Raw genomic sequence first — 24,879 nt, 5'->3', positions numbered from 1 at the left:
AAAATAGACACAAAAATTACAAAAACCAGTGTATTCTGTGGTCACTTAGTGTATGGACGAACAGTCATAGTTGCTTCTCGAGGCTCTGCTGAGCTCAGTGTAATAAATAAATTCCCTGTGGTCCTAGATCAGTGTCAACGACAATCCACACAGTCTGTTTACAAAGGCAGGGAATTTTGTACTTTTCTCATTCAACAAAGATTTCTAAGAGTGATGTTTGAAACATTTTTACTTCCTAAAGAGACATACTTTTGTTCACTAGACTTTTCCTGATATGTAATTGTCCCTTCCAAAGCAACGGGATATCACTGTGTTTGTGTTTATGTTCTGGATAAACTAAAGCCTTGTGGTGTGTTTATGTTCTGGATGAACTAAAGCTTTGCGGTGTCTGCACCAAATACGAGACTAGCGTGACCACCTGAATTTAATCCTGGCTTTGACACTAATAAAATAAGTTATTTTCTTCCTCTCTGTGTATTCTCACTTCTTTTTTTTATAAATTTATTTATTCATTTTTGCCTGCATTGGGTCTTTGTTGCTGCATGCAGGCTTTCTCTAGTTGCAGCGAGCGGGGGCTACTCTTCGTTGCGGTGTGCGGGCTTCTCATTGTGGTGGCTTTTTTTGTTGAGGAGCACAGGCTCCAGGCTTGCGGGCTTCAGCAGTTGTGGCACATTGGCTCAGCAGTTGTGGCTCGCGTGCTCTAGAGAGCAGGCTCAGTAGTTGTGGCACACGGGCTTAGCTGCTCCGCGGCATGTGGGATCTTCCTGGACCAGGCCTCGAACCCATGTCTCCTGCATTGGCAGGCAGATTCTTAACCACTGTGCCACCAGGGAAGTCCCTGTATTCTCACTTCTAAAGAGAGGAGTTAGACAAATGATCTTAAGCTTTTTTTTTCCAGCTCCAACATTGTGTGGTACTATAATGATGTTATATGTGGCCAAGTTGCCCTTGGGGAGGAAAATGAAATAAAATTGAACTTAAGAGATGCAAAACAATATTTAATCCTGCAAGATCTTAATCTTGAAGAAATTTCAGATCAATGCTACAGATTCCAGGGCTGCAATGAGTTTGAGCTTTCAGGTTATGGGAAAATCCCAGTGAGGCCAGAAACTTCTGCAATAAACCTGAACCTCGGGGCTCTGCAAAGCTATGTGTATAACTTCCAATACCTCGCACCCAAGATTTCTCTTACGTTGGAATGCCAGGGGTGCTGAGGGCCAAATCACGCCTCTTGTGTGGGTTTGCAAAAAACCACTACTTTTTCCACTAACAAGTGTTCAACAGAGAGATAAAATCGTGTAGAAGGATAGAAAGGAAATTTACTTTAGATTAAAAAAATTTATGTTCTTTTACCAAACTGCTCTATCAGAAGATAGCTTAACGTGTAGATTTCAGTAGCCTGACAAACAGCTAAGATAATGTGACTATGAGTATTTTTTAGTCACCCAGCTATGTTATTAAAATATAGTTGTGTATTTAAAAAAAGGAGACAATTATTAGCTCAGTCAGCATGACTATTTATTTCCCTTTAAGGTACTCTATAATAGTTTCTCTAACTGCATCATGAAAACCTGCTGAGTATGACAGGTAAGAGAAATTCTGGGTAGAAAAAAGGTGATTCAAAGGATCCAGCAGTTTGAAAGACCACTCACAAGTCCCAAGGCCGTGCAACGTTTCTCTACAAATACGACATCAAATACGGAGTGAGATCTAATAAGAAGTGGTGGGACTCTGCTACTTGGGAAACCTTCTGATGCTTTAAGGGGCAACGTGTTAGCTTGTACATATATGCTTGTAAGCCACAGGGAGATGATCTTTCTGGCAGGCCACTAATTGAATGCTAGCCCCATCTAATGCACCCTTTGACCTCATATGAACAGGGGGCATATGGATAAAAATTAAGATATACCAATTTACACACAGGCATATTTTGAAATCTGATGAGAAGCAAAGATCTGATGGCTACGTTTGAGCTAGAGTGACTGGCATTTTGCCAACAAAGTCATCTTTGTAAAGTACCTGAGGACCAAATCTGAACTTACGATGTAGCAGGGCTCACAGTAGGCTTTCTTCTCCACCGCATAGAAGGGCTGCCCTCGGAGCTTGTTGTTACAGACGATGCAGGTAAAACAATCCACGTGGAAGACCTGATCCATGGCAGTGCATCCTGTACCTTCCCCTACTACATTTTCCCCACAGCGAGCACAGCGGCCTGAAAGAAAAAAGGGGTTGACTGTTCAGAACACCTTCAGTCCTTCTGAAGAAGACAATGCGTGGTGGGGACAGCACATCTGTAATGTCAACAGCAGGTGGGATCACCACCGCCGCCATCACCATCATGAGGCAGGATGACCGCTACAGCCCCCATGAGGCCAGCATGACAGGGATTTTACGAATCAGTTGAGAAGTTGACCCTCACAGCCAAGGTCCCACGGAGAGCGACTGAGTAGAACTCAGGTCTCCTGATGTTGAGGCCAGTGCTCTGCCTCTAATCTCACACACAAATTAAGAGGAACATGAGTCAGGATGGTAGGAGTGGAAGGCATAATCTAGAAGAGTCTTTCTCCTTGGACAGACTATGTGTCCAGCTAGACTGTGAGGGAACTGGGTCCAAACTCAAACTTCAACTCCTTCCACAAAAGCCTGGCTTGCAAAACCTCTGCATCCAGCCCTCAGTGACAGGCAGATAAAAAAGTAGTCCCTTTTATTTCCAGATAGCGCTGACGGCTAGAAAGTGTTCTCGTATTGAGCCGGAATGCCTCCTCATTCTGTTACCCAATAGTCCCAGTTCTGTCCTTTAGGGCCTCAAGAAATAAGTCTCATCACTTCCACTTGACACCCTTTAAGATATTACAGATCAGCATTGCCTCCAAGTCTGTTTATAGTTTGAATATCCCTTAATCATGCAACAGTTCCACAGACTGTAGGATTTTGAGTCCCTCATGGCCTAGGTTGTCCCTGTCCAGCCCAGTGTTCTGCAAATTTTCAGCATGATTAAATTGATTTGTGGGGCTTCTGACCACATATGAACACTGTGTTTAGGTTAAAAAAAAACTGCATTAAAATTTGAATAATAACATTAACATGTAATTTACAAAAAAAAAATTTATGTCATTGAGAGGCATTGTGCTGGCTGCAGTCTGTATCCATAGCTGGCTTCACCATGGGAATCTTGAGCCAGAGGTCAGAGCCGCATTCAGTTTCCCTTCTTATTCTTTATTTCTACGAAGGTAAAAAGTTCTAACAAGTAATTACAAGTCACTGGGAACGTCCGCAGGAATCGGCAGGCTGTTACAGATAAGCTTTAGCAAAACTAGTGCTTCCTGTGGGTCAGGCACTGTCTATGTGCTTTACGTATATTAACTCATTTCATATTCACAACAACCTATGTGACAAGTACTATTAGTATCCCTATTTTACAGGTGAAGAAACTGGGTTACATAAGTGATTGACTACCTTCTAGCCCAAGCAGTCTAGCTTCAGTGTCGATGGTCCTAACCATTCTGCTGTCTTGCTTCTGCCTAGTTCTGTGTATCAGGATTGAACACAGAGTTGACACTATGGAGAGATTTCTCACTAAAGGCTGCCTTCAGCCCTCCATCACATTGGATTGACGACTATTTCACACCTAGAAGGGAGGAGGTTTAAATGTTTCAACTTGGGAGAAAAGAGGCAAATGTGTTTCTAATCCTCTCTTGCACTGGCCCTGGAAAGTATGTCTGTACATTTTGTTGCAGAATTTGAATGCATCTTTAAAATATAGCCCAAACTATAGAACATTTCCCCCCTAAAGAAAGAGAAATATCAAGCGCTGAAGAAAGAGTCAAACTTTTGGAAACTGAGCCACTTCCACCATAGTTGATATTTTTATTAAGTCTTGACATCATATTCTTGACATTTGATAAACTTTTATAAAATAAATGTTTGTAATAAACTTTGTGGCTTGATTTACAAACTTCTATCCAAGAGTGAACTTGTGTCTGTTTTTTAGTAAAAGATGTACAACCTTAGAAACGTGCTTTAAAATTTTAGACTCTCATTGCCTTTAGTATCAAAATTAGGATTTTCATATGGCACTATTTTGTGATTATTCAGAAAAAAACACATTGATTTACTAGAAAGTTCACTATACTATGTTTGAAAAGGATGCTAAAAGTCTGAGAGCTTCATGTCACTATCTGACAACATTTCACTACAAAGAACATATTGGGAATTACAGGCGAATGGATCACCGATCCATAAAATATAATTTAAAAAATTACATCATCATCATCACAGCATTCCAAATTTTCTTTTTCAACTGCTTGTGCAAAATAATCACATTCATCCCAGTGTATATAGATTCATTTCCAATATTTATACTGAATTGTCTTCACTAATGTTTACATTTGTAATATTAATCTAAAGTGGTATTTATGGGATTATCTTTATTACTATTTTTTCTACTTTCAAAGAATCATATTCAAATCACTGATCTATTTTGGCGAACTGAAGAAATAGGGTAATATAGTAATGATAAAAAAAATTGTAGGTTTCGCAGCAGTAGAAAAAAAACATACTAATGACATGAAAATACTGTGAGCTTAATGGCAATGTTACTGAACATTGGATAAACAACACCGATCAACATAGGTTTGGTGGTACATATGCAATCTTTAAGATGTGATGATTCATTAAGAGCATATTGGATTCCTGTGAATATTGTAGTTTTACAATTCAGATTCATTAAATGCAAGTCAACAAAATAATTATTTATTACTCTTTCCTTTTCTAGACACCAAACTGGACTCCTTGATACTCCATCAGGGACTACCAGCGATCTGTGGACCACACTTACGAAAAAATTTGTTCTGGCCAAATGTGACTGACTATTGGTCATGGTGGTCGATGAGACAGGTAGAGGTAGCAATTATGATTCCAGACCATGGCTGCCCAATGTGTAATATCTGGAATCCAGGAGGCTGAGTCTACATGGTTTATGGAGAGTTTGAGAGCTACCCATGAGGATCTAGGAGAAAATTTCAATCACTGATTAAAGGGAAAGGTTGGAGCAGAGCCCTAAAGGGCAGGATGAAAAGCTAAGCTTTGGAATTCTCATTGTATTCAACAGGCATTCCCCAGGTATCTACTCTTTGCCCAGTACTGTAATCTGTATGATACCCAGAAATGAATTAGGCAACGTCAGTGCCTTTCACATCAATTATGAGACTATATAACATCCTACAATCACATGACAAAATGTGGTGTCATCTGAGAAAGTGCTCTGGAGATGCGGGAGGAACATCACACTTGAGACGGCTCAGGAAAGGTTTTGTGGAGAAAGAGGCATTTAAGTCCAACCTTAAAGGATGGAACTTTGACAGGTGGGGATGGCAGAGAAAAAAACATTCTAGTTTTTCCACATAGTGGATGAGTGGCTGGGTTTCCTGGATCCAGACACTCTGCAGTGGCTTGGTGGTGGGACAACAAGGTTTTGTCCTCTCAGCTATGAAAGCAGATGGACTGTGTTCACAAGGAACAATCTTTTCCTTTATATTTTGGAGAATATTCTTCCAGAGTGGGTCAGGCTAATATGCTGGACCCAGACATGACCAGCTTGCTGCCTCCCGTATTTTTCCTATTCTTGGGAGAAATCGGGGACACCAGGCTCGAGGGCAGTCAGTCTGGCACCTTTAAAATCACAAGCACAGAAAAGAGCAAAGAACAAAAATTAAAAATAGCTCTCTCTACACTTTCTGTCTACAGCATGACAGAAAAGATGCCCGAATGTTACCTTTTCACATTAACAAAAATGTACAAACTATACCTTTTAGGGAGGCATTCACAATGGAAAGAAAGTCACTAGAGCATAATACGTCCTTGCCCCTAGAGGGGCTCATGCTACACATCATTAAAAGCATCCTGCAATCTTGCTGCCCATCTTGGAGACAAATATCTCAGCGCTTTTAAACGAGAAAAACCAGGGGAATGGTACCAGACTTGGAGGCATCAGAGTATGAAGGAAACATTGTTGATTAGGGGCCAGTGGAAAGCTCAGGGTCAAGTTCAGACCCAGGGATGGTATGAGGAGCTCATTGGCAAAGCTTAGCACATAACTTAAAAAATCCAAGGACAGGGCTTCCCTGGTGGCGCAGTGGTTGAGAGTCCGCCTGCCGATGCAGGGGACATGAGTTCGTGCCCTGGTCCGGGAAGATCCTACATGCCGCGGAGCGGCTGGGCCCGTGAGTCATGGCCGCTGAGCCTGTGCATCCGGAGCCTGTGCTCCGCAACGGGAGAGGCCACAGCGGTGAGAGGCCCGCGTACCGCAAAAAAAAAAAAAAAGAAAGAAAAATCCAAGGGCAGAGAGTTAGACAGCCTGGGGGTAACTTTGTCAGTGAATTGAGATGCCAGAACCAAAAAAGTCTTGTCCATGTGTTATCGTTTGTTATATATCGATAACGCATTGTATCGATTGTGGAGCCAGTCAGGGATTCTTCTCACCCCTCCCCCTCCTTCTTCCCCACTCCCACAACTATTACAACCTCTGCAAAGTCTCTGAAATGCTTCTCTTCCATCACAGGTCTGCTGCCCACATTGGGCTTATTATCTTTAATGGGTCATTGCAATGACTTCCTGATTGTTCCACTAGCTCTGACTTACTCCCTCTTACAAATGGACAGGCTTTATGGTGGTCTTACTACTTGAGCTAAGTCTAGAAGTTTAGATAGTTTTTGAACAAGCCATTTTAGGAATGGCATGGGTGAAGGGCGACGTTACAGTCAAATCTACAAGTTAAGCAAGACAGGTGGAGTGGTGGGACATGGGTTTTCATATTCACTGGTGCCAGCTTTCTCTTTCTGTAATGTGAATTTATTTTCTTTATAATATGAAAATAAAATTTCATTTAAAAATGAAGTTCTTGTGACCAGTACACCATTAATACGATAGGCCATAGACCCTCTTCTGCAGATACTGCTTGTTTCTGAGGTGAGACCAAAAATGTCCAGTCATTTTGAGAGTCGGTGGCATGGTGATGGGGGGGTGACATACTCTCAAACTTGTGCATCATTCAACATCAAAAGCAAACTAGTACATTTATGCAGACATAAAGCCAGGTCACATATGTCTCCATCTCCTCCTTGCCACTTGCCTTGTAACAGAAATTTTTGGCATAAACAAAATTAATAGTCTATCTTTAAATATTATAATGACTTGAAACTCTATATGCCAATTGTATGATCTATCAGCTTTCTCACTAAGCACCTTTTCAAATATATTCTGAACAAAGTCCTGCTCCAAAAGTTGAATCAATAAAGTTACATCAGAGTAGTGAACTGATAGCAAATTATTCCTAGAAACAAAGCTTGCTCCAATTTACCCTACATGTGTCCATTGGAGTTATCTTCCTAAAGCACAGGCTCCATTAAGTTGATTCAGAAATTATCTTCCACTGAAAGTACAAAAAGATCATAGAACAAGTTTGTACTCTTTATGTGACAGGTCCATATGACATTCACTGAAATCTAGGATGATGGCATTTTCTAATCACCAAAGCTTTTACTTTATGAAACCCTGTAGTATTAATGCATGGCATAATAGATAACCTGTTTTTTAAGCTGCATAAGTCCTAGGACAGTGATTCTCAACCTTGCCTGTATGTTGGAATCATCTGGGGAATTAAAAAAAAAAAAAATACTGATCTCTGGGTCCCAGCTCCAGAGATTCTGATTTCATTGGTCTGAGGTGGGATGTCTTAGGATTGGAATTTTTAAAAGCTCTCCAGGTGATTGGAAGTTAAGCCACTGTTCCAAGGGGTGCCTATTTCTGCACTGCTTGTCAGAATAACAGCTGACAAGAATCGTCCAGACAGACTTCATCTGCACGCAAAACAGGGGACAGACTGTTAACCATGAGTTGGCTGAAAAAAAGAAATTTCGGTGGCATCATAATATATCTTGCTTTTCACCAACAAGAGTAATTTCCCTAATGCTGTCTCTTTATGTCTTAGTTTGAAGAGTTTTCAGTGGCTTTCCATCCATTGATAACATACACGAAGAGAATCAGCTGAGTTTTACCATAAAATACTTTGACAGCATTAAGCCAGAGAAAGCAGTTCACATATATTAATTACAAGTATTCCTATAGAACAGGCTTCTTTTGTGCTGTAAATAAATTTATCATATGGCACTGCTGTGTGGCCTTAGACAATACAGAACACACGAAGAATGTCAACCGATAGCCATTTAAGATAATGATACCACATAGTATACATTGTACATCAAATCAAGTTTTATATATTTTCTTGGACTCTGCCTTTAAATACTGTACCAGTATCCGGTCTCCTATGGTTAGTGCTATTTAGCTCTGTGAATCTTGGGATCCTTAACATATATTAAAAGCTGGACTGCAGGACACATCTAATTTTGTCACTGCTTGTGTGTATATAATTGTATTATACTACTTCACTGTTATTGCTTAGATGGTCCTTGCAGAGACGGCTTGCAGATTCAACGGGCACATGGATGGGAATGAGAAGCAGAGGGCAGATAGCTGTTCTCCTCTCTTTCTCTTCTCTATTCTGTCGTCTCTCTCTCTCAGGCACACGTGTGCACAGGCAGACAACAGGAAAAGGAGCAATGACTACAATAGCACTAGAACCAACGGCAGACATGTAGAGCTTTCAGAAGGAGACAAAATAAGAAGCATTTTAGTACAAAATAAGAAATTAAGCTAAGTAACAAGAAAACAAAACAAAACAAACAGACTCTCAAAAATTGTCAGAGAGAATCGTTCGGGAATGGGTGGACAGAGGCCTGGGCAACAAACCAGATGAAATGGAGTGAGAAACGAGTGACCTGGTAAAAGGAAGTCATTACAAAGTCTAACCATGAGGTGATTCATTTATAGACACATATTTGCTTAGGTTGGACCTTCAGGTAAGGAGGTAAATTGGGAGGGGAAGTCCCACATAGGACTGCATAAGCAAGCATGTTTCACTGATTTAAATACACTGCATTGTGAAGGAGCATAACAAAAACATAAAAGAAAATTACTGTATTTTTTCCATTGGGTCAGACACTGCCTTAAGCTCTCTACAAGCATTCTCTGGTTTAGTCCCATCAACATTTATCTATTCTTATTTGACAGATAAGAAACCAGGGGTTAAGTCTCTTGGCCAAGGTCTCAAAGGTAGAAATGAGGTGAGGCTGGGATGGGAACCAGGTCAGACTTCTAAAGTCCATCTTCCCAATCAGCTTGTGGTTTTCTAGGAATACACTTCATTATTCAATCATAACTGTGATGTTTTTGGCATTGCTGAGGAGTGGGGTGTGTTCCCACTCCCAGGGAAAGAGGAGCCAGTAAAGCATCACTTCTCCAACACCCCAAGCCTCAGGTGAGCTTAGTGAAGTGTCAGAATCAGCTACATGTGGTGAAATCAGTATAGCTAAGGGTCCTTCAGAGACCTTTGGTTGAACCCTAACCCTTACCCTTTGTTGAATCTCAAACTCTGGCTTCCCACTAGGAACGCTTTTAAAATAATACTGATGGCCACACTCTGCTTGCAGAGATTCTGATTATTTGGTCTGGGGGGCGGGCCCTACAATCACGATGCTAATGCGCAGTGGGGTTGGGGACCACTGTTCTAAAGGGAACCACGCGTTCATATGTTCCACAAAGTGGAGTTCATCCTAGAGTGTTCTTAGAAAGCACTGATGTTTGGGACCAAAAGGCCTGGCCCTAAGGAGCTCCATCCTAGGAAACTGCAGAAGGAGCAAGTTGGTCACCATGTACCCTGGTCCTAACCTTCACTAAACTAATATAACAGGCACAGTGGTCAGGAAAATTACTTCCTGACAACAACTTCCAGTCTCAGGAAAAGCAGTAAAAACATAGCCAAAAACCAGGCAACAACAAAAGCAAAACAAAAAACAATACTGCTTTGCAGTTTGGGATACAATACATGGTGCCCTTTGAACAAAATTACATATTGCATGGTATAAAGGCAATCAGACAGAATTGCGAGTCTTGCCCGTGTGACTCACTAGCTATGGGAACCTGGACAAGTTTCCTAAATTCTCTGATCCTGAAGTCCCTTGTTTTCAAAACAAGTAGTTGAGTCATCTATCCAGTTATTCTTTCAACCCCTTCACTAATGCACTTACTGAGTCTCTATTCTGTGCTAAGTCCTGTGCACAGGGGTAACCTTTTCTCAGCCTCTGTAAAAAGGAATGGATAAACAACAAGGTCCTACTGTACAGCACAGAGAACTGTATTCAGTATCCTATGATAAACCATAATGGAAAAGAGTATAAAAAATGTATATACATATATATATATATATGTATAACTGAATCACTTTGCTGTACAGCAGAAATTAACACAACACTGTAAATCGACTATACTTCAATAATAATAAAAAAAAAAGTCATGATGATGACTGCCTTGACTATCTGGTCACCAAGTTCAATGATGGGAACAGCTACAAAGTGCCTAGTACAGTCCCTGCTTATTTCCCCCTCCAAATAAGGAGGTAGAGGAAAACTTCAAAACGAAGAGCTCATTATGACTAGGACCAGAGATGGTGGTCCATGAGCGGGTAAGAGGAAGCTGCATCTATGAGGCAGTTACGTAAGATTTATATTTACCAGTATGGTATTAATAGAATTCAGTGCTCGAAATTCAATCCCAATCTTGAAAAAATCTGTGGACCCCAGAGTGATGATAATCAAGATTTATTCAGCACTTATTATGTGCCAAGCACTGTTTTAAGTATTTAAATATATTATCTCAAGTAATTCTTCCAACAACCTGATGACGTAGTCCTCTCATTATGTTCATTATAGTAAGAAATGGCAGCCTAGAGAGATTAGGTAGCTTGCCCAAGGCCACAGAGTTAACTACTGAAGCTGGAATTGGGGACCAGTCGGTCTGGCCTTAAAGCCCACTTAACTAGTCCTTTAACCTGGCTTTTGACTTTAGAATTCCAAAATTCTTAAAAACATCTGGCCTGGCAGATGTAAGCTTGCATAAACCTTACAACATTCCTAACAGGAATATTAGTATCTGTTTTGGCTAAAGCAAGATTTCTTTTCACTTTAATTTTTACACATGGGCATTTTCATATCCTGACTCTTAATTTTTAATCTATTCTTCTATATTTAAAATTTATTTCATGATTGATCTGTTAACGGAAAAAAAAATCAGTGTTTACTAGTACAGTTAAAACTGCTACTGCAACGTTTATTTTTGACTTATGATTAAAATGTGCTCTAGGGTATCCCTCATGGGAATGTGCATTTCCCTCAGCCTCCACTCAAAGCTGAAAAAAACTTTGTTTGCCATGTTACTTTTAGTTTTATTGATGGGAAATCTCCGAATGTATTTTGGTTATTTAAGAGCAAACCTAACGCTGGGTGTTCCCGAAGCTACTGTATTTCAATGCCTAACGATAGCCATAATCTTCTCCTTATAATATTAACAAGCACTCCTTATACTTATATATTGCCTTATAATAGTAAATGTGCTTTCTTACCCGACGCTACCAAAAAGAGCAACATGAAAGCTATAATTAACACTACTTCTTTTAGCTTTCTGATATATGAAGAGTGAGAGTAACCCTGCAAATTCACATAAAACTTCATCATTTCCATGTTCTCATTTGAACCTTACAAAAACTAAAAGCCAGATAAGACAATTATCCTCTTTTAACAACTGAGTTAGCTAGGAATAACTCACGTGCATGACTTGAAAGGTAGATAATAGAGTTGGAATTCAAGCTCAGTTCATCTGACCCCAAGGCTACTGATCTTTGAGCTGGACCACGTTACCTGCTTGCATGGTGCTGGACCCAGAGATGGGTGATAGTCTCACCTGACACGTCCCAGGGAAGCCAATTAGTCTTACTTGGGTTTTGGATTTTCTACTTAGTGCTGAAATGCCCATAACACATTGTTAGAGGATTTTAAAAGTCCTAAAATGTAAGAGCGTGTGAAAACTTGGAAACCATCCAGTGCAACCTCATTTACAGATGAAAAAGCAAAGGCTCAGGCAGAGGCAGCGCCTAGATTACGATCCTACAGCAAGCCAACAGCAAGTGAGACCTGAATTCAGGCCTTCAGGCTCTCAGTACAGCGTGCTTTCAGCTGCACAAAACTATTTCCCAGTGTGCTGCCTCAGCTGTTAGTTTCTTTCCACTAGCAGGCGCTGTGGCCTGAGCATAAGGTGAAGTTTCACTGTATCAATACATCAAAGTACTGTGTGGGGACTGCAGTCCACAGGATGACTCCTACGTGATTCCAGAACAAGGTTAACACCATTACCCTCTGAAGCAGCACAATCATTCCATTTCTGTCTGAAACACCTGGTATACTTTGGATTTGTACATCTGTATGCTCTGAAAATGGAAAAAAAGGCAGCAGGATGTGGGGTACTGGGTCCTGCAGAGGTACCTTGGGACCAAAGAAGGCCAGGTTCGGGTTTCTGTTTGACCATAGCTGGTCTGAATCAATTTGGTTTGTACATTTGAGTTACATTCAATATTCACTTGATAGGTTTCCAGTTTTATTTTGTTATTTATTATTTTTTTTAAAGACTAAGAACCACTTGAGTGAAATAAGTGGCAGATTTGTGGTTAGAAGAACTGGGTTCTAGTCCTAGAACTACCATATCTGTGACTTTGGGCAAGTAACTGGGTGACTCAAAGTGTTACTGGGAGGAATATATATATACTAAATTATAAGTGACAAGAAGATGTAAGGAATTCCTTCAAAACATATCACTGTAAAATAAATTTTGTTATGAATATTAATACAAATCACATGCACAATAGAGCAGAAAATATTTATGTATCTGGGACTTGCATCCAGAGACCACATTCTAAGGAATTCCTATGCAAAAGCTACAAGATGGAATGCAGTACTGGATGTGAGTGGAGACATTGTGAGGAGCTAAGCTTTTTGGAAATGCTGGCAGTGCCATTTATCTTCGTAGTGGAGTGGGCAGATGGATGCCGTGAATATTTGACACATGATGCTACATCAGAACTCAGAGGGACACCCAGGCGTGAAGTCTTAGACCTCAGGCCATCTTCGCCCTTGCGTGTCTGTAAAATCCTCGTTGCTAAACTGCAGTCGGCGTGGATTCCATCTCTGGCACTTGCATAGCAACACTGAGCTCTCTGAGCGCTGAACTGACGTCTTGGGAACAGTTATTAATACATGTATGTATGCACACAGTATGTGAAAATATGCAAGATTGAAAGCGATTAGCGGATTGCTTTTAGGTAATACTTCCCACCGGGACTATGCTCCTGGAAAAATTCCTCTCTCTCAAAAAGCTTGCACAATTGTCTGCTATCACTTACCAAAATGTTTGGGATAAAAATGGTGTCAATTTTAAGGAAACACACTTCTCAATTTTCTTTGTTAACATCTGAATAAAACACGAGAAGGTTCCTACTTTTTCCCTCTCCTCTTTCATTCAGAGAATAAGTCCCTTCACAACCTGGCTTTAAGTGAGAGAGGAAATAAATAGTCACCCTTCTTTGCCACCTCCGGAATAGCACTATCACTGAGTTTAAAGGTAGAAAAGTTTAAATTCCATTCTATTAAATTCCACTGGCTATCATCATTTCTGAGGTGCAGTGCAATGTTTTATAAAAAGAACAGAGCAAGAAATCACATTTCTACCTTGCAGAAGCTTATGGTCCTGTGAGATCACGGGAGAGCAGCACAAGAAAGGCACAGAAAGTTCTACAGGAAGGATCTGGTTGGGATTGAAAGAACACTTTCTGGACCATACGAGAGTTTGAGAAAAATATGGAACATTTCCTTAACGTAACTGGGCTGGACATATACTTTCTATCTCCTGTTATAAAATGAATACACTGAATCAGCTGTCAGGTGTTTTTCTAAGCACCTTCCCAGTCTTCAATTTTTCATTCTAAGATACATTTTATAAGATGAATATGCAAACTGAAGTTAGATTAAGTCTGCCTGAGTGTAAGGAGAATAAGCTCAATAATAATCTTTGGACAGCTTTTCAAGACCCCAAATTTGTTGAAAAACTACAAAAGTTATGAACTCAAAAAAAAGAAAAACACAAGAACACCAGGCAATAGGCATGTTCTATTTATGTCAGCAGAGTATTTCTGGTGATTCCTCTTGTGCTAATGTAGTTTCCATTTTTAGATTATCATATTTGGTAAACATTTAATTTTTACAGGATGACTAATACCCAAGTGCCTCCTATCTAGTGAGATAAGTAAAGGGCTCTTCCTTACTAAGGCTTATAGGGAGCTCCCAGAAACCAAGTAAATCCACAGAAACTGCACAAAAACAGATAAGCTCAGTAATGGGTTGCTGCATCGGCTCGTGCTTATGTGCTTTTATCTGTAGTTCTGTCTTGGGCAAGAGATACCACACAAGGGGAGTGCAAAGTTGAAGGTCTTTAGCAAAAATGTGGACTGTAAACACAGCCTGGCATTATCAGCATTCTGTTAAGTTCAAAGAAGAGATAGTTACAACAAATACAGCTTGCTTTATTTCTGAAACAAAACTGTGCACATATTTGTGGCCATACTACTAATTAACCTATAGATTGTTCCTTTCATCTATTCAGAGTGTTTTTCTGCCCCTTGTTACAACATGTTGGGGTTACTTTTTCCCATCTGGAATATCCTCAAACTGTTCTCTTAGAGGCACTAGAGAGAAGAATGGTACAAATGATGAAGAGACTAGAGACACTGACTTGTACAGAAAGATTAGAGGAGCTATATATGTACATATAACGAGGCCGAAGGATGACTAAGGAGTGCCACGATGATGGTCTATAAATATTTGAAAGGTGTAGACACCGAGGAATAAGTTAGCTTGGTCCAGGTGGTACAACTGGAAGCGATGGTGTATCTTAAAGAAAAGGGAAGATCTCTATTAAAGAAAAATGTTTAAATAAATATAAATGTTTAAGATGTTATCCATGGGATACAGCAAAACTGAAACAGAAAGGCAGTTTAAAAATATTAGCATAAAAGTCAGAAGACATGGGCTTATGGGTTGGTTTTACCATACATACACAGCTATGTGACCTTAGGTCATTTAACCACCATGGGCCTCAGGTACCTGTTTCATAAAGTGTGAACCAGAATTAGATATATTTAAAGTGTGCTCCGAAGAACCTTAAGGGTTCTAAGGATTCAGCTATGTCAGATCCTGAGAAAAGAAAGAAGACTGGAGGGGAGTGATGATGACCAGAGCCCCTTTATCAGTTTCATCTCTATACCATCAGCTTCCTCAGAATAATTTTTTAGTAATTTCCTAAGTTAAAGAAGTTTGCACGAGAAACTCTCCAACTTAAAAAGTTTGAGGAAGGTATTAGAGATCAGTTTTAGACCCGTTCTTGTTCAAAAGACTCCTGAGAAGACAGAAGACTCATTAAAATTATGCTTTCACAAAATGTTTACTGAGTACCTACTATGGGCCAACATAGTTGATAAAGCAGTAATGCAGATACGCCCTTGTGGAACGCACATCCCAAATGCAATTTTTAATATAGAATTGCCCTAAATTCTAAAATGAATAGAGGCTTAACTCATGTAATTCCATGTAAGATTGAAAATAATTCAACACTTATTGAGTACTTACTATCAAATCATTGAGACTCATGATATATATATAATATAGAAGGTAAACATTCAAATTAAGCAGATATTGAGCATATACTATATGTCAGGCACTGTGTGACAAACTAGCAATCTTCAGTTTCCATCCCAGTGGCCACTCAGTCGTGTGTCTTTTTGCACAACCAGTGAACACCGCCATGAGCACAGCCTGACTCATGCTCCAACCTGCTAACACAGTCAGCTGGATTTGATCCTAAACCTACTCATACCATTTGAACTTGTTATTGCAATTAAGCTATTTAATGAACTATTATGTAAGTTAGCAAAAAAGTGAAAATGTTTTAATTTTTTAAAATAACATCTAAATACAATGTTTTGGAAAAGTTCCAGAGAGACATTTCACTTAGGGAAAAAAAAAATAAATTATTCAGTAAGTATGGATAAGCAACTTTAAAATATTAGGAAAAAAAGCTTAAAAATTGTAAAGGATTCTGCACTCACATTATTTCACAAGTGTTTTTAAATTCTTGCTCTCTGACAATTTCCAACCAGGTTGGAAATTTTCGGGGACACATTATGACATTATGCACAATGACACAACAGACACAAAGCTGACAGCCCTCACTCAAATATGTCTTGTGCATATTTCAAAAAAAGGGTGAAATATGCATTTTATTTATTAAAATAAACTTTATTGAGGTATAATTTACATGTAACAAGTGAACTCATTTTAAGTGTGCATTTTGATAAATTTTAAGAAATTCATCGGCCCTTGTAACTATCACCATAATCAAGTCCTAAAACATTTTGATTACCCTGAAAAGTTCCCTGTGTCCCATTAGTCAGTCCTCTCCCCCAGCTTCAGAAGTCCACTGACTGTTCTCTGTCACTATAAATTTGTCTTTTCTATGATTTCATACAAATTGAATTATATAGTACATACTTCTTTTGGCAGGGGAAGAGGTCTGGCTCATTTCGCTCAGCATAAAGTTTGTGAGGTTTTCCCACATTGTACTTATTGGTAGTTCACTTTTTTATTAATGATGGGTAGCATTCCATTCTAAATATATAGCACAATTTGTTCTTTGACCTGTTGATGGGCATTTGAGTTGTTTCCAGTGTTTGGCCATTGTAAATAAAGCTGTTATGAATTTTTATGTACAAGTCTTTGTATGGAAAAATGTTTTCATTTCCCTTGGGTCAACATACGGGAGGAAAAATGCTGGGTCATATGATAAATATGTGTTTTATTTCTTTAAGACACTACCGAAGTGTTTTCCAAAGTGGTTGTACCATTTTACATCCTCATCAGCAATGTATGAGAGTTCTAGTTGCTCCGTCTACTAGTTAACACTTTGTAATGTCATTCCTTTAAATCTCAGTTATTCTAATCAATTTGTAGAGGTACCTCACAATGTGTACTTCTCTGAAGACTAAAGGTTTGGAACATTTTTAATTTGCTTATTGGTTTTGTATATTTTATTTCAATAAGTGTGTTCAAACATTTTGCCAATTTTTAAACTGAATTGTTTGCCTTCGAGTAGTAAGAGTTCTTTCTATATTTTGGACACAAGTGCTTTGTCAGATACGTATATATTGCACTTATTTTCTCCCAATATATGGTGTGTCATTTCATTAAAAATTTACTGAGGTAACACTGGTTTACAAAATTATGTAAATTTCATGTGTACAACCTTATATTTTTACATCTGTATCCCCTACAGCATGCTCACCACCAAAAATATACTGATGGTCGTAAGAGGGGAGGAGGGTAAAATCAGATGGTATTTGTCTTTCTCTTTCTGACTTATGTCACTCAGCATAATACCCTCTAGGTCCATCCGTGCCATTGTAAATGGCAAGCTTTCACTCTTTTTATGGCTGAATAATATTCCATTCTTTTTTATCCATTCATCTGTGGATGCACATAGGTTGCTTCCATATCTTGGCTATTGTAAATAATACTTCAATCAGGGTGTATATTTCTTTTTGAATTAGTGTTTTTGTTTTCTATGGATAAATACCCAGAAGTGGAATCACTGGATTGTACGGTAGTTCTATTTTTAATTTTTTGAGGAAACTCCATAGTTTTTCCCATAAATGGCTGTTCTAATATACGTTCTCACCAACAGTCCTCTAGGGTTCCCTTTTCTCCACATCCTTGCCAACACTTATTATTTCTTGTCTTTTTGATAATAGCCATTCTGAGAGGTATGAGGTGATATCTCTCACTGTGGTTTTGATTTGCATTTCCCTGATGATTAGCGATGCTGAACATATTTTCATGTGCCCATTGGCCATGTGTATTTCTTCTTTGGAAAAAATGTCTATTCATATCCACCGCCCATTTTTCCATCAGATTTTTTTTTGATATTAAATTGTATGAGTTCCTTATACATTTTGGATATTAAGAATATCATTTACAAATATCTTCTCCCATTCAAATTGCTTTTCATTTTGTTGATGGTTTCCTTCACTGTGCAAACATTTTTAATTTGATGCAGTCCCATTTGTTTATTTTTGCTTTTTTTGCCCTTGACTGAGGAAACAGATTCCCCACCCACCCTCCCCGCCCAAATACTGCTAAGACCAATGTCAAAGAGTGCATTATCTATGTTTTTTTCCAAGAGTTTTATGGTTTCAGGTCTTATATTTAAGTCTTTAATCCATTTTAAGTTTCTTTTTGTATATGGTATATGAAAGTAGTCTAGTTTCATTCTTTTGCAAATAGCTGCCCAGTTTCTCCAAAAACATTTCTTGAAGAGACTGTCTTCCCCACTGTTATATTCTTGCCTCCTTTCCATAGATTAATTGACCATGTAAGTGTGGGTTTATTTATGGGCTCTCTTCTGTTCCATTGATCTATGTGTCAGTTTTTGTCCAATATCATTCTGTTTTGATTACCTTTGCTTTGTAGTATAGTTTGAAATGAGGGAGCGTGATAACTCCAGCTTCTTCTTTCTCAAAATTGCTTTGACTATTTGGGGCCTTTTGTGCTTCCATACAAATTTTAAGATTTTTTTGTTCTAATTCTGTGAAAAATGCCATGGGTATTTTGATAGGGATTGCACTGAATCTGTAGATTGCCTTGGTTATCCTAGGACTTGGGGCACGCTGGGTGACCTTAGCAGATAGGCTAGAGCACCTGAACCATGTTCCTGCAATACTATAAGGTGGAAGGGGAATGCAAAAAATGGCACTCTCTGGCTCCTCTGACACCAGAGAGTTCCAGCAGTTTCCTGACCATTTGGCAGATGCATTGGGGCTAGCAAATGGATTTTTTTCCCGTATACTCTAGGTATCCTTTAAACTGCTCCTTTTTCACTGTGCTTCAGAGTGGGTGAGTCTGTGTGCAGGCCCCTCAGTGATGTCCCTTTCCACTGCAGGTTTCTGCATCGAGGGTGGGGTTCCTGTCAGTACTGTATCTCTATCTGTCCTACCCTTCTCTATGTGGTCCCTCTATCATTTGTTGTGCGGAAGCCACTCAATCAGCTCTCAGTTCTTCTTCAGGAGGAACTGCTCTATATGCAGGTATAGATTTAGTGTGTCTGTGGGAGAAAGTGAGTTCAGGGTCTTCCTACATTGCAATCTTGGACTGGAAATTCATTTCATTTTTAAAATGGGGTTTTTGAAAAGCCAAAGTTTTAAAATTTTTATAAAATACAATTTATTGTGTTTTTTTTTTCATTTGGCTTGTGGGTTTTTTTTTTTTATACCTTCTCTAGGAAATCTTTTCTTCCCCAAACATCATAAGGATTTTCTATGTTTTCTTGTAAAAGTCTTATAATTTAGCTTTGACATTTAGGTCTATGACCCAAAACATGTGTAAGACCTTTACAATGAGAACCATAAGACATTGCTGAGAGAAATTAAAGAAGATCTAAATAAAGAGAGAAATATGCCACATTCATGTATTGGAAGACAAGTTAAGGTGTCATTTCTCCCCAATTTTATTGGCACAAATTGGTAAACTGATTGTAAATTTTACATGGAAATGCGAAGAATGCAAAATAGTCCAAATAATTTTTAAAAAGAACACAGTTGGAGGACTTATGTTATCTGATATCAAGATTTGATCTAAAGGTACAGTAATTAAGACAGGAGTACTGGTACAAGGATAGATATAAAGGTAAAAATATTAAAATTAAATTATATAATCTTTCTCTCTTTTTCTCAATTGGGATTCCCCAATTCAAAGTGAATTTTGATTAGCTCAGCGGACCCAAATGCATTGAAGAAGGTTCTATTATATTTCTTTTCCATAAAATTTTGCCACGAAATTTCAAGGTTTTTTGTTTAAATAGCATGTTTAGGAAAGCATCACACTTCCTTTACTAATTTCCTCTATAAGGATACTAAAAACTAGCATTTTGATTGTTTTTGATGGTTCATACCAGTGAAACATACTAATGCCTTTTTATTTGTTTTCCTCTCCAGAAGAACATTTGTACATATTTTATCAAATATATTACTATTGTCCCTCAAATTGTTTTATTTGCTAAAAAAAAAAAAATTGTGTATGGTCATGGAAACTGAGAAGAGGTAGATGAGCAGCACAGAGATTTTACATTCTGTCAAGAGATCGAATTAATATCTGTTTTTTGATGTTAAACAGACAAAACTACACACTATTTTTTTCCTGGTGTGGGAAGGATGATAATCATTTTGCAACTCACAGATTCAAATTTAAAAGTATTTCATTACGATGAAGCCATTTCTTATGCATCACTATATAGAGATATGAATTTTACAACCTGCTGAGCATATCAAATAAGTTTATATGATCAAAATCTGAAGACAAAAGACTTCTAAATGGTCCTTACCCTATGAATTCAGGCTTATTTTTCATTTCTTACCATTTATTGTGCCTGAAATATTTAAAGGGCCTGAAGTATGAGGCACTTCTTATAAAGGAATATTTTTCACTAATAAGTGAATGTAATTTTTCTAACTCTGTGGAATAAAATATTCATAATGGATTAATGTGAAAGGATAGAGACACAATTAAATGTAATTTCTCCTTATTAAAATTGATGTCAGATATTGGACTTAGATAAGTACGCTTTAATAGAAAATATGAATGTAGCAGAGCATAAAATATGTTACTATATTACTTTTTTCTTCCTAAAATGCAAGCGTACACTCGGAAGTCCGCAGGTAGATCCATTACTCATTGCTATTATTATGAGCAAATTAAGGCTCATAGCCCATTAGGTACCATAGTCCCTATTGCAAAAACAACATTTAGTAAACAGATTGGCTTGATGATTCCTGAGTTAACATCTACATTAGCTCTCTACTGACAACCTGGAGGAAATCACTTTCCAGAGTCTGTTAGTGCAAAGGAAATACATTTTGGCCCTGGATGGACATAGATAACACCCTTGCAGAGTTCTGTGGGCGTTCAGACTGAGAAGCAAAAGGCAAATTTTTTATTACTTTTTAGTATCAACAAATTCGAGACAATGATGGCCATTGAATGATAATCGTTGATCATTTACCTTTATGAAATGTGAGATACATGTGAGGACCTAAGAAGCAACTTTCAGAGATCGTTATAAAAAGGCACCGTTGTCAGTCAAACTGTTTTATCAAGCAAGAGTAAGGGATTACTCCCAATTCTGGTCTTTAGCAGGAGATAAAGATAGGATGATGGCAACTCAAAGGACTATCAAAAATTCTGGTCTTCAGTAGGCTTATAGATAGATAACACTGTTACATCCACGTCAGCCCGGTTTATCAAGAATATTTGTGACCCTGAAGTAACTAACTCCCATCTTCAGTTACAAGGCTCTTCTATCAGATGGGAACAGATTTTCAGGAACTTCTGGATTTATCTTATCACCCCATCCCCAGTTTCCCAGAATTCATCTTCTAAAGAATCATGCAACGACACACCATTTGAAATGAAAAGTCCTCCATTATAGGAATATAGAAAGTTATCCCTATACAACTTCCTAAGAACCAGCATAGATCCTTCAACATTACAGAGAATTACATGTTTCCCTCCTGACTTCTTTTTCCCAATTGCTCCATGTTTTCCAACCTCTATGTCTTTGCTGAAGTTATTCCTACCTTCTTCATGCCCTGCAACCCCTTTTCACCAATCACAAGTATAAATAATTATCCAAAGCCTGTCTCAAATGCTGCCTTCTGACAGAAGCGACAAGAAACCAGTCCTTTCCTTCTCTCTTTCTAATAAATACTGCAATATCCCCCTGCTATGAATTGACTGTTTAAAACTTTGACCCATTTTTCTGTTGGGTCATTCAGGAACCCTTTCTTTATACTCCCAAAGTATCTATAACATCTCCCTTCTTCATATTATTGTAGAAATTTTGGCTCTTTTCAGGCAATCATATTAATTCAGTTTGTATTACAGGGATTTATATAGTTGACTGATCCCCACGATAAGATCTTGAGAACCTTTACAGCAAAAACATTTATTTATGTACTCCATGGGATCCCAGCCTATGCCTGATAGAAAGACTTCAAATAAGTATATACAGTGGTAAGCCCCCATTTTTAAGAGAATTTTTTAAACAATCAGGACAGCAAGTCTTTGCAAGAAAGGAGTTTGATATTTATAGGCCAGTTAATGTTCTCACGGTGAGAGTTGAAAGGTACATTGCTCCTTGGTTTATAGGAATTATGTCTTGATATTGCCAAATGAAGGAATAAAATGAATATAACTTTCATATCAAAAGTCAAATAGACATAGCACCAGGGATCCAATTAAATGTTCAAAGTTAAGAGTTAGGGGACACCAGAAAACTTGTGTTATCAACAAAGAAACTATTTACATTTGTGATTAAAAGCAGCCCACATGCTATCAAGTGACTATGTTTGGAAATGGGAATCCCTCGTACCTATATAAAGCACCACAGTAAAATAGAGAGCTTTAAACTCACCACTAGGGTAGACTAAAATTCTCCAGATGGTCTCAGTCTCATTACTATATTTAGAAAGGAGCACTCAGGAGCAAGGTTTCTGAAGTCATATTATCTGCCTTTAAGACCTGGCTTTGTCACTTACTGGCGTGTGTCCTTGGGCAAGTCACCTAACCTATCTAGACATAAGTTTCCTCCCCTGGTGAAGCACATATAATGTTTTATTATATAATAATATTATTATTCAATATGTTTCAAAAGGTATAATCATACCTACTTAAGCAGAGTTGCTGTGGGAATTACATGTCAATGCATAAAAAGAGCTTTGCAAAGCACCTAGCGCATCTATAAATACCATCTTTACTGTTACTGTTATTGCCAAAGAGTCTGCGGATACCCTGCGTGACTGATCCTCGTTTGGAATAACACTGCTGAGAGCTTGTTTGTTATGAAATTTAATTTCCTTATAAACAGATCAAGATGTGGGACTAAGAACAAAAATGCGGTCCCTGACTCTACTGAAATAAAAGCATACAGGTACCAAAAATAATAACAGCAAAAAGTGGGGGAGGTGAGAAGGGGAAGAAAAAGAGAATGTACGTTGGGTAGGAAGGTTACAACAGACAAGATATTTCAATTTATCTCTGGAATTTTTTTAAAAACAAACAGCAAGGGGCTTCCCTTGTGGCGCAGTGGTTGAAAGTCCGCCTGCTGATGCAGGGGACACGGGTTCGTGCCCCGGTCCGGGAAGATCCCACATGCCACGGAGCGGCTAGGCCCGTGAGCCATGGCCGCTGAGCCTGCACGTCCGGAGCATGTGCTCCACAACGGGAGAGACCATAACAGTGAGAGGCCCGCATACCACACACACACACAAAAAAGTAAAAACAAACAGCAAATGAGAACAGGTTGCCACAAGATGTGGAATAGGCCACATCGTAGAATAAGGTAGGTTGGAGCTAAGAAAGAGGTAAAGTGAAGGCTGAACTGCAGACCATTCTGAACTAAAGGTTTCCTGGACATGATGACTACAATTTCAATCTGAATCGCAGGGTCGGAAAAGGTGGATTTACACTTCCTTAGTCCCATACTTAGAGGGCACTGCCACATCTCCTAAGACTAGTAGACATCTCAAAATCCACCATGGGTATATTCAGCAACAAACCACAGCCAACGCCAGCCAAAATCACTCTGATGTTGAAGTGGTGTGAGGGTCTAGAACGGCCTAAGAGCACAGATGTCACTGAATATATGCTTTCCCCATCTCAAAGCTGATGTCAACTGGGAAGGGGACAACTGGCACCAGTAATTTCTTAGTTCTCTTCCAGAAGAGTGAAAGAGGATGATCAGTGGGAAGGAGTTCGGAAATTCATCCACAGGAAATTTAGTCTTACTGTCTCCCAGGGTTGGCAGGCCCATGGGTATACAGGGAAGGGCTCTTGCGTAAAACACTGGCTCATAGAATCTTTGAGCCAAAAGAGACAATCTCAACAAATCTCTCTGGATTCTAGAATCCAGGTCCCCCCACTTCCAATCTAGAACTCTCTTCACTATCTCACTCACAACTTAATTTACTTGTTCTTTCTTACATTCTTATTTTGCTAGTTAGTTCTATTTCTCTTCTTTAAATGTATTTTATGATTACAAAAATAGCACATGTTCATTGTAGTTACTTTGAAAATTAAGGAAAATTATGAAGAAAGTAATAATCATACGATCTGATTAGTGAGAACTAGTCTGTTTACATTTTAATGTGTTATTTTGTTTTTTGTTTTTATGCGGTACGCGGGCCTCTCACTGTTGTGGCCTCTCCCGTTGCGGAGCACAGGCTCCGGACGCGCAGGCTCAGCGGCCATGGCTCATGGACCCAGCCGCTCTGTGGAATGTGGGATCCTCCCAGACCGGGGCACGAACCCGTGTCCCCTGCATCGGCAGGAGGACTCTCAACCGCTGCGCCACCAGGGAAGCCCTTAACGTGTTTCCTTAAAGAACTTCTACACGTATTTTTAACTTACGTTTGATCATACTAAATACACAAGTTTAAACCATTCCCCCTCCCACAAAAGAGCATTTTCCTAAATATAATAAATTCTTCAAATACAGTATTTTAATATCGCCTCATTTGGGATCTACAATATTTTATAAAACAGGTCCCCTACTTTTGGTCATTTAAACTTTCAATTTCTCCTTATAAATTATTCCTCAGTGAACATTTTTGTAAATAGGTTTTGTTCAACTTTCTATTTCCTTGGGATAGATAGATGATATGTGTGTTTATATGTGCATCCCTCTCCCTGTCTGCCTGCCTATCATCTATTCGGATTGAGAAATATGAAACATTTAAAGTTCTTGAAGAATATTGCCAAATAATTTTCCAGAACTACTGGGCTA

At 38.8% G+C, this 24,879-nt stretch overlaps 1 protein-coding gene across 1 annotated transcript in view; it reads right to left on the bottom strand.

Moving 5' to 3' along the window:
- LPP (LIM domain containing preferred translocation partner in lipoma) overlaps positions 1-24,879 on the bottom strand; it is a 565,263-nt gene that overhangs the window by 105,185 nt on the left and 435,199 nt on the right. Inside the window, exon 9 of the mRNA XM_082654321.1 lies at positions 2,043-2,212. Within this exon, the coding sequence (XP_082510447.1) occupies positions 2,043-2,212 (170 nt within the window). The remainder of the gene's footprint in view (positions 1-2,042; positions 2,213-24,879) is intronic.

Source organism: Grampus griseus (assembly GCF_964374135.1).
Source record: "Grampus griseus genome assembly, chromosome: 5".
Taxonomy (NCBI): domain Eukaryota; kingdom Metazoa; phylum Chordata; class Mammalia; order Artiodactyla; family Delphinidae; genus Grampus; species Grampus griseus.
This window is presented reverse-complemented; position numbering and strand designations above follow the sequence as displayed.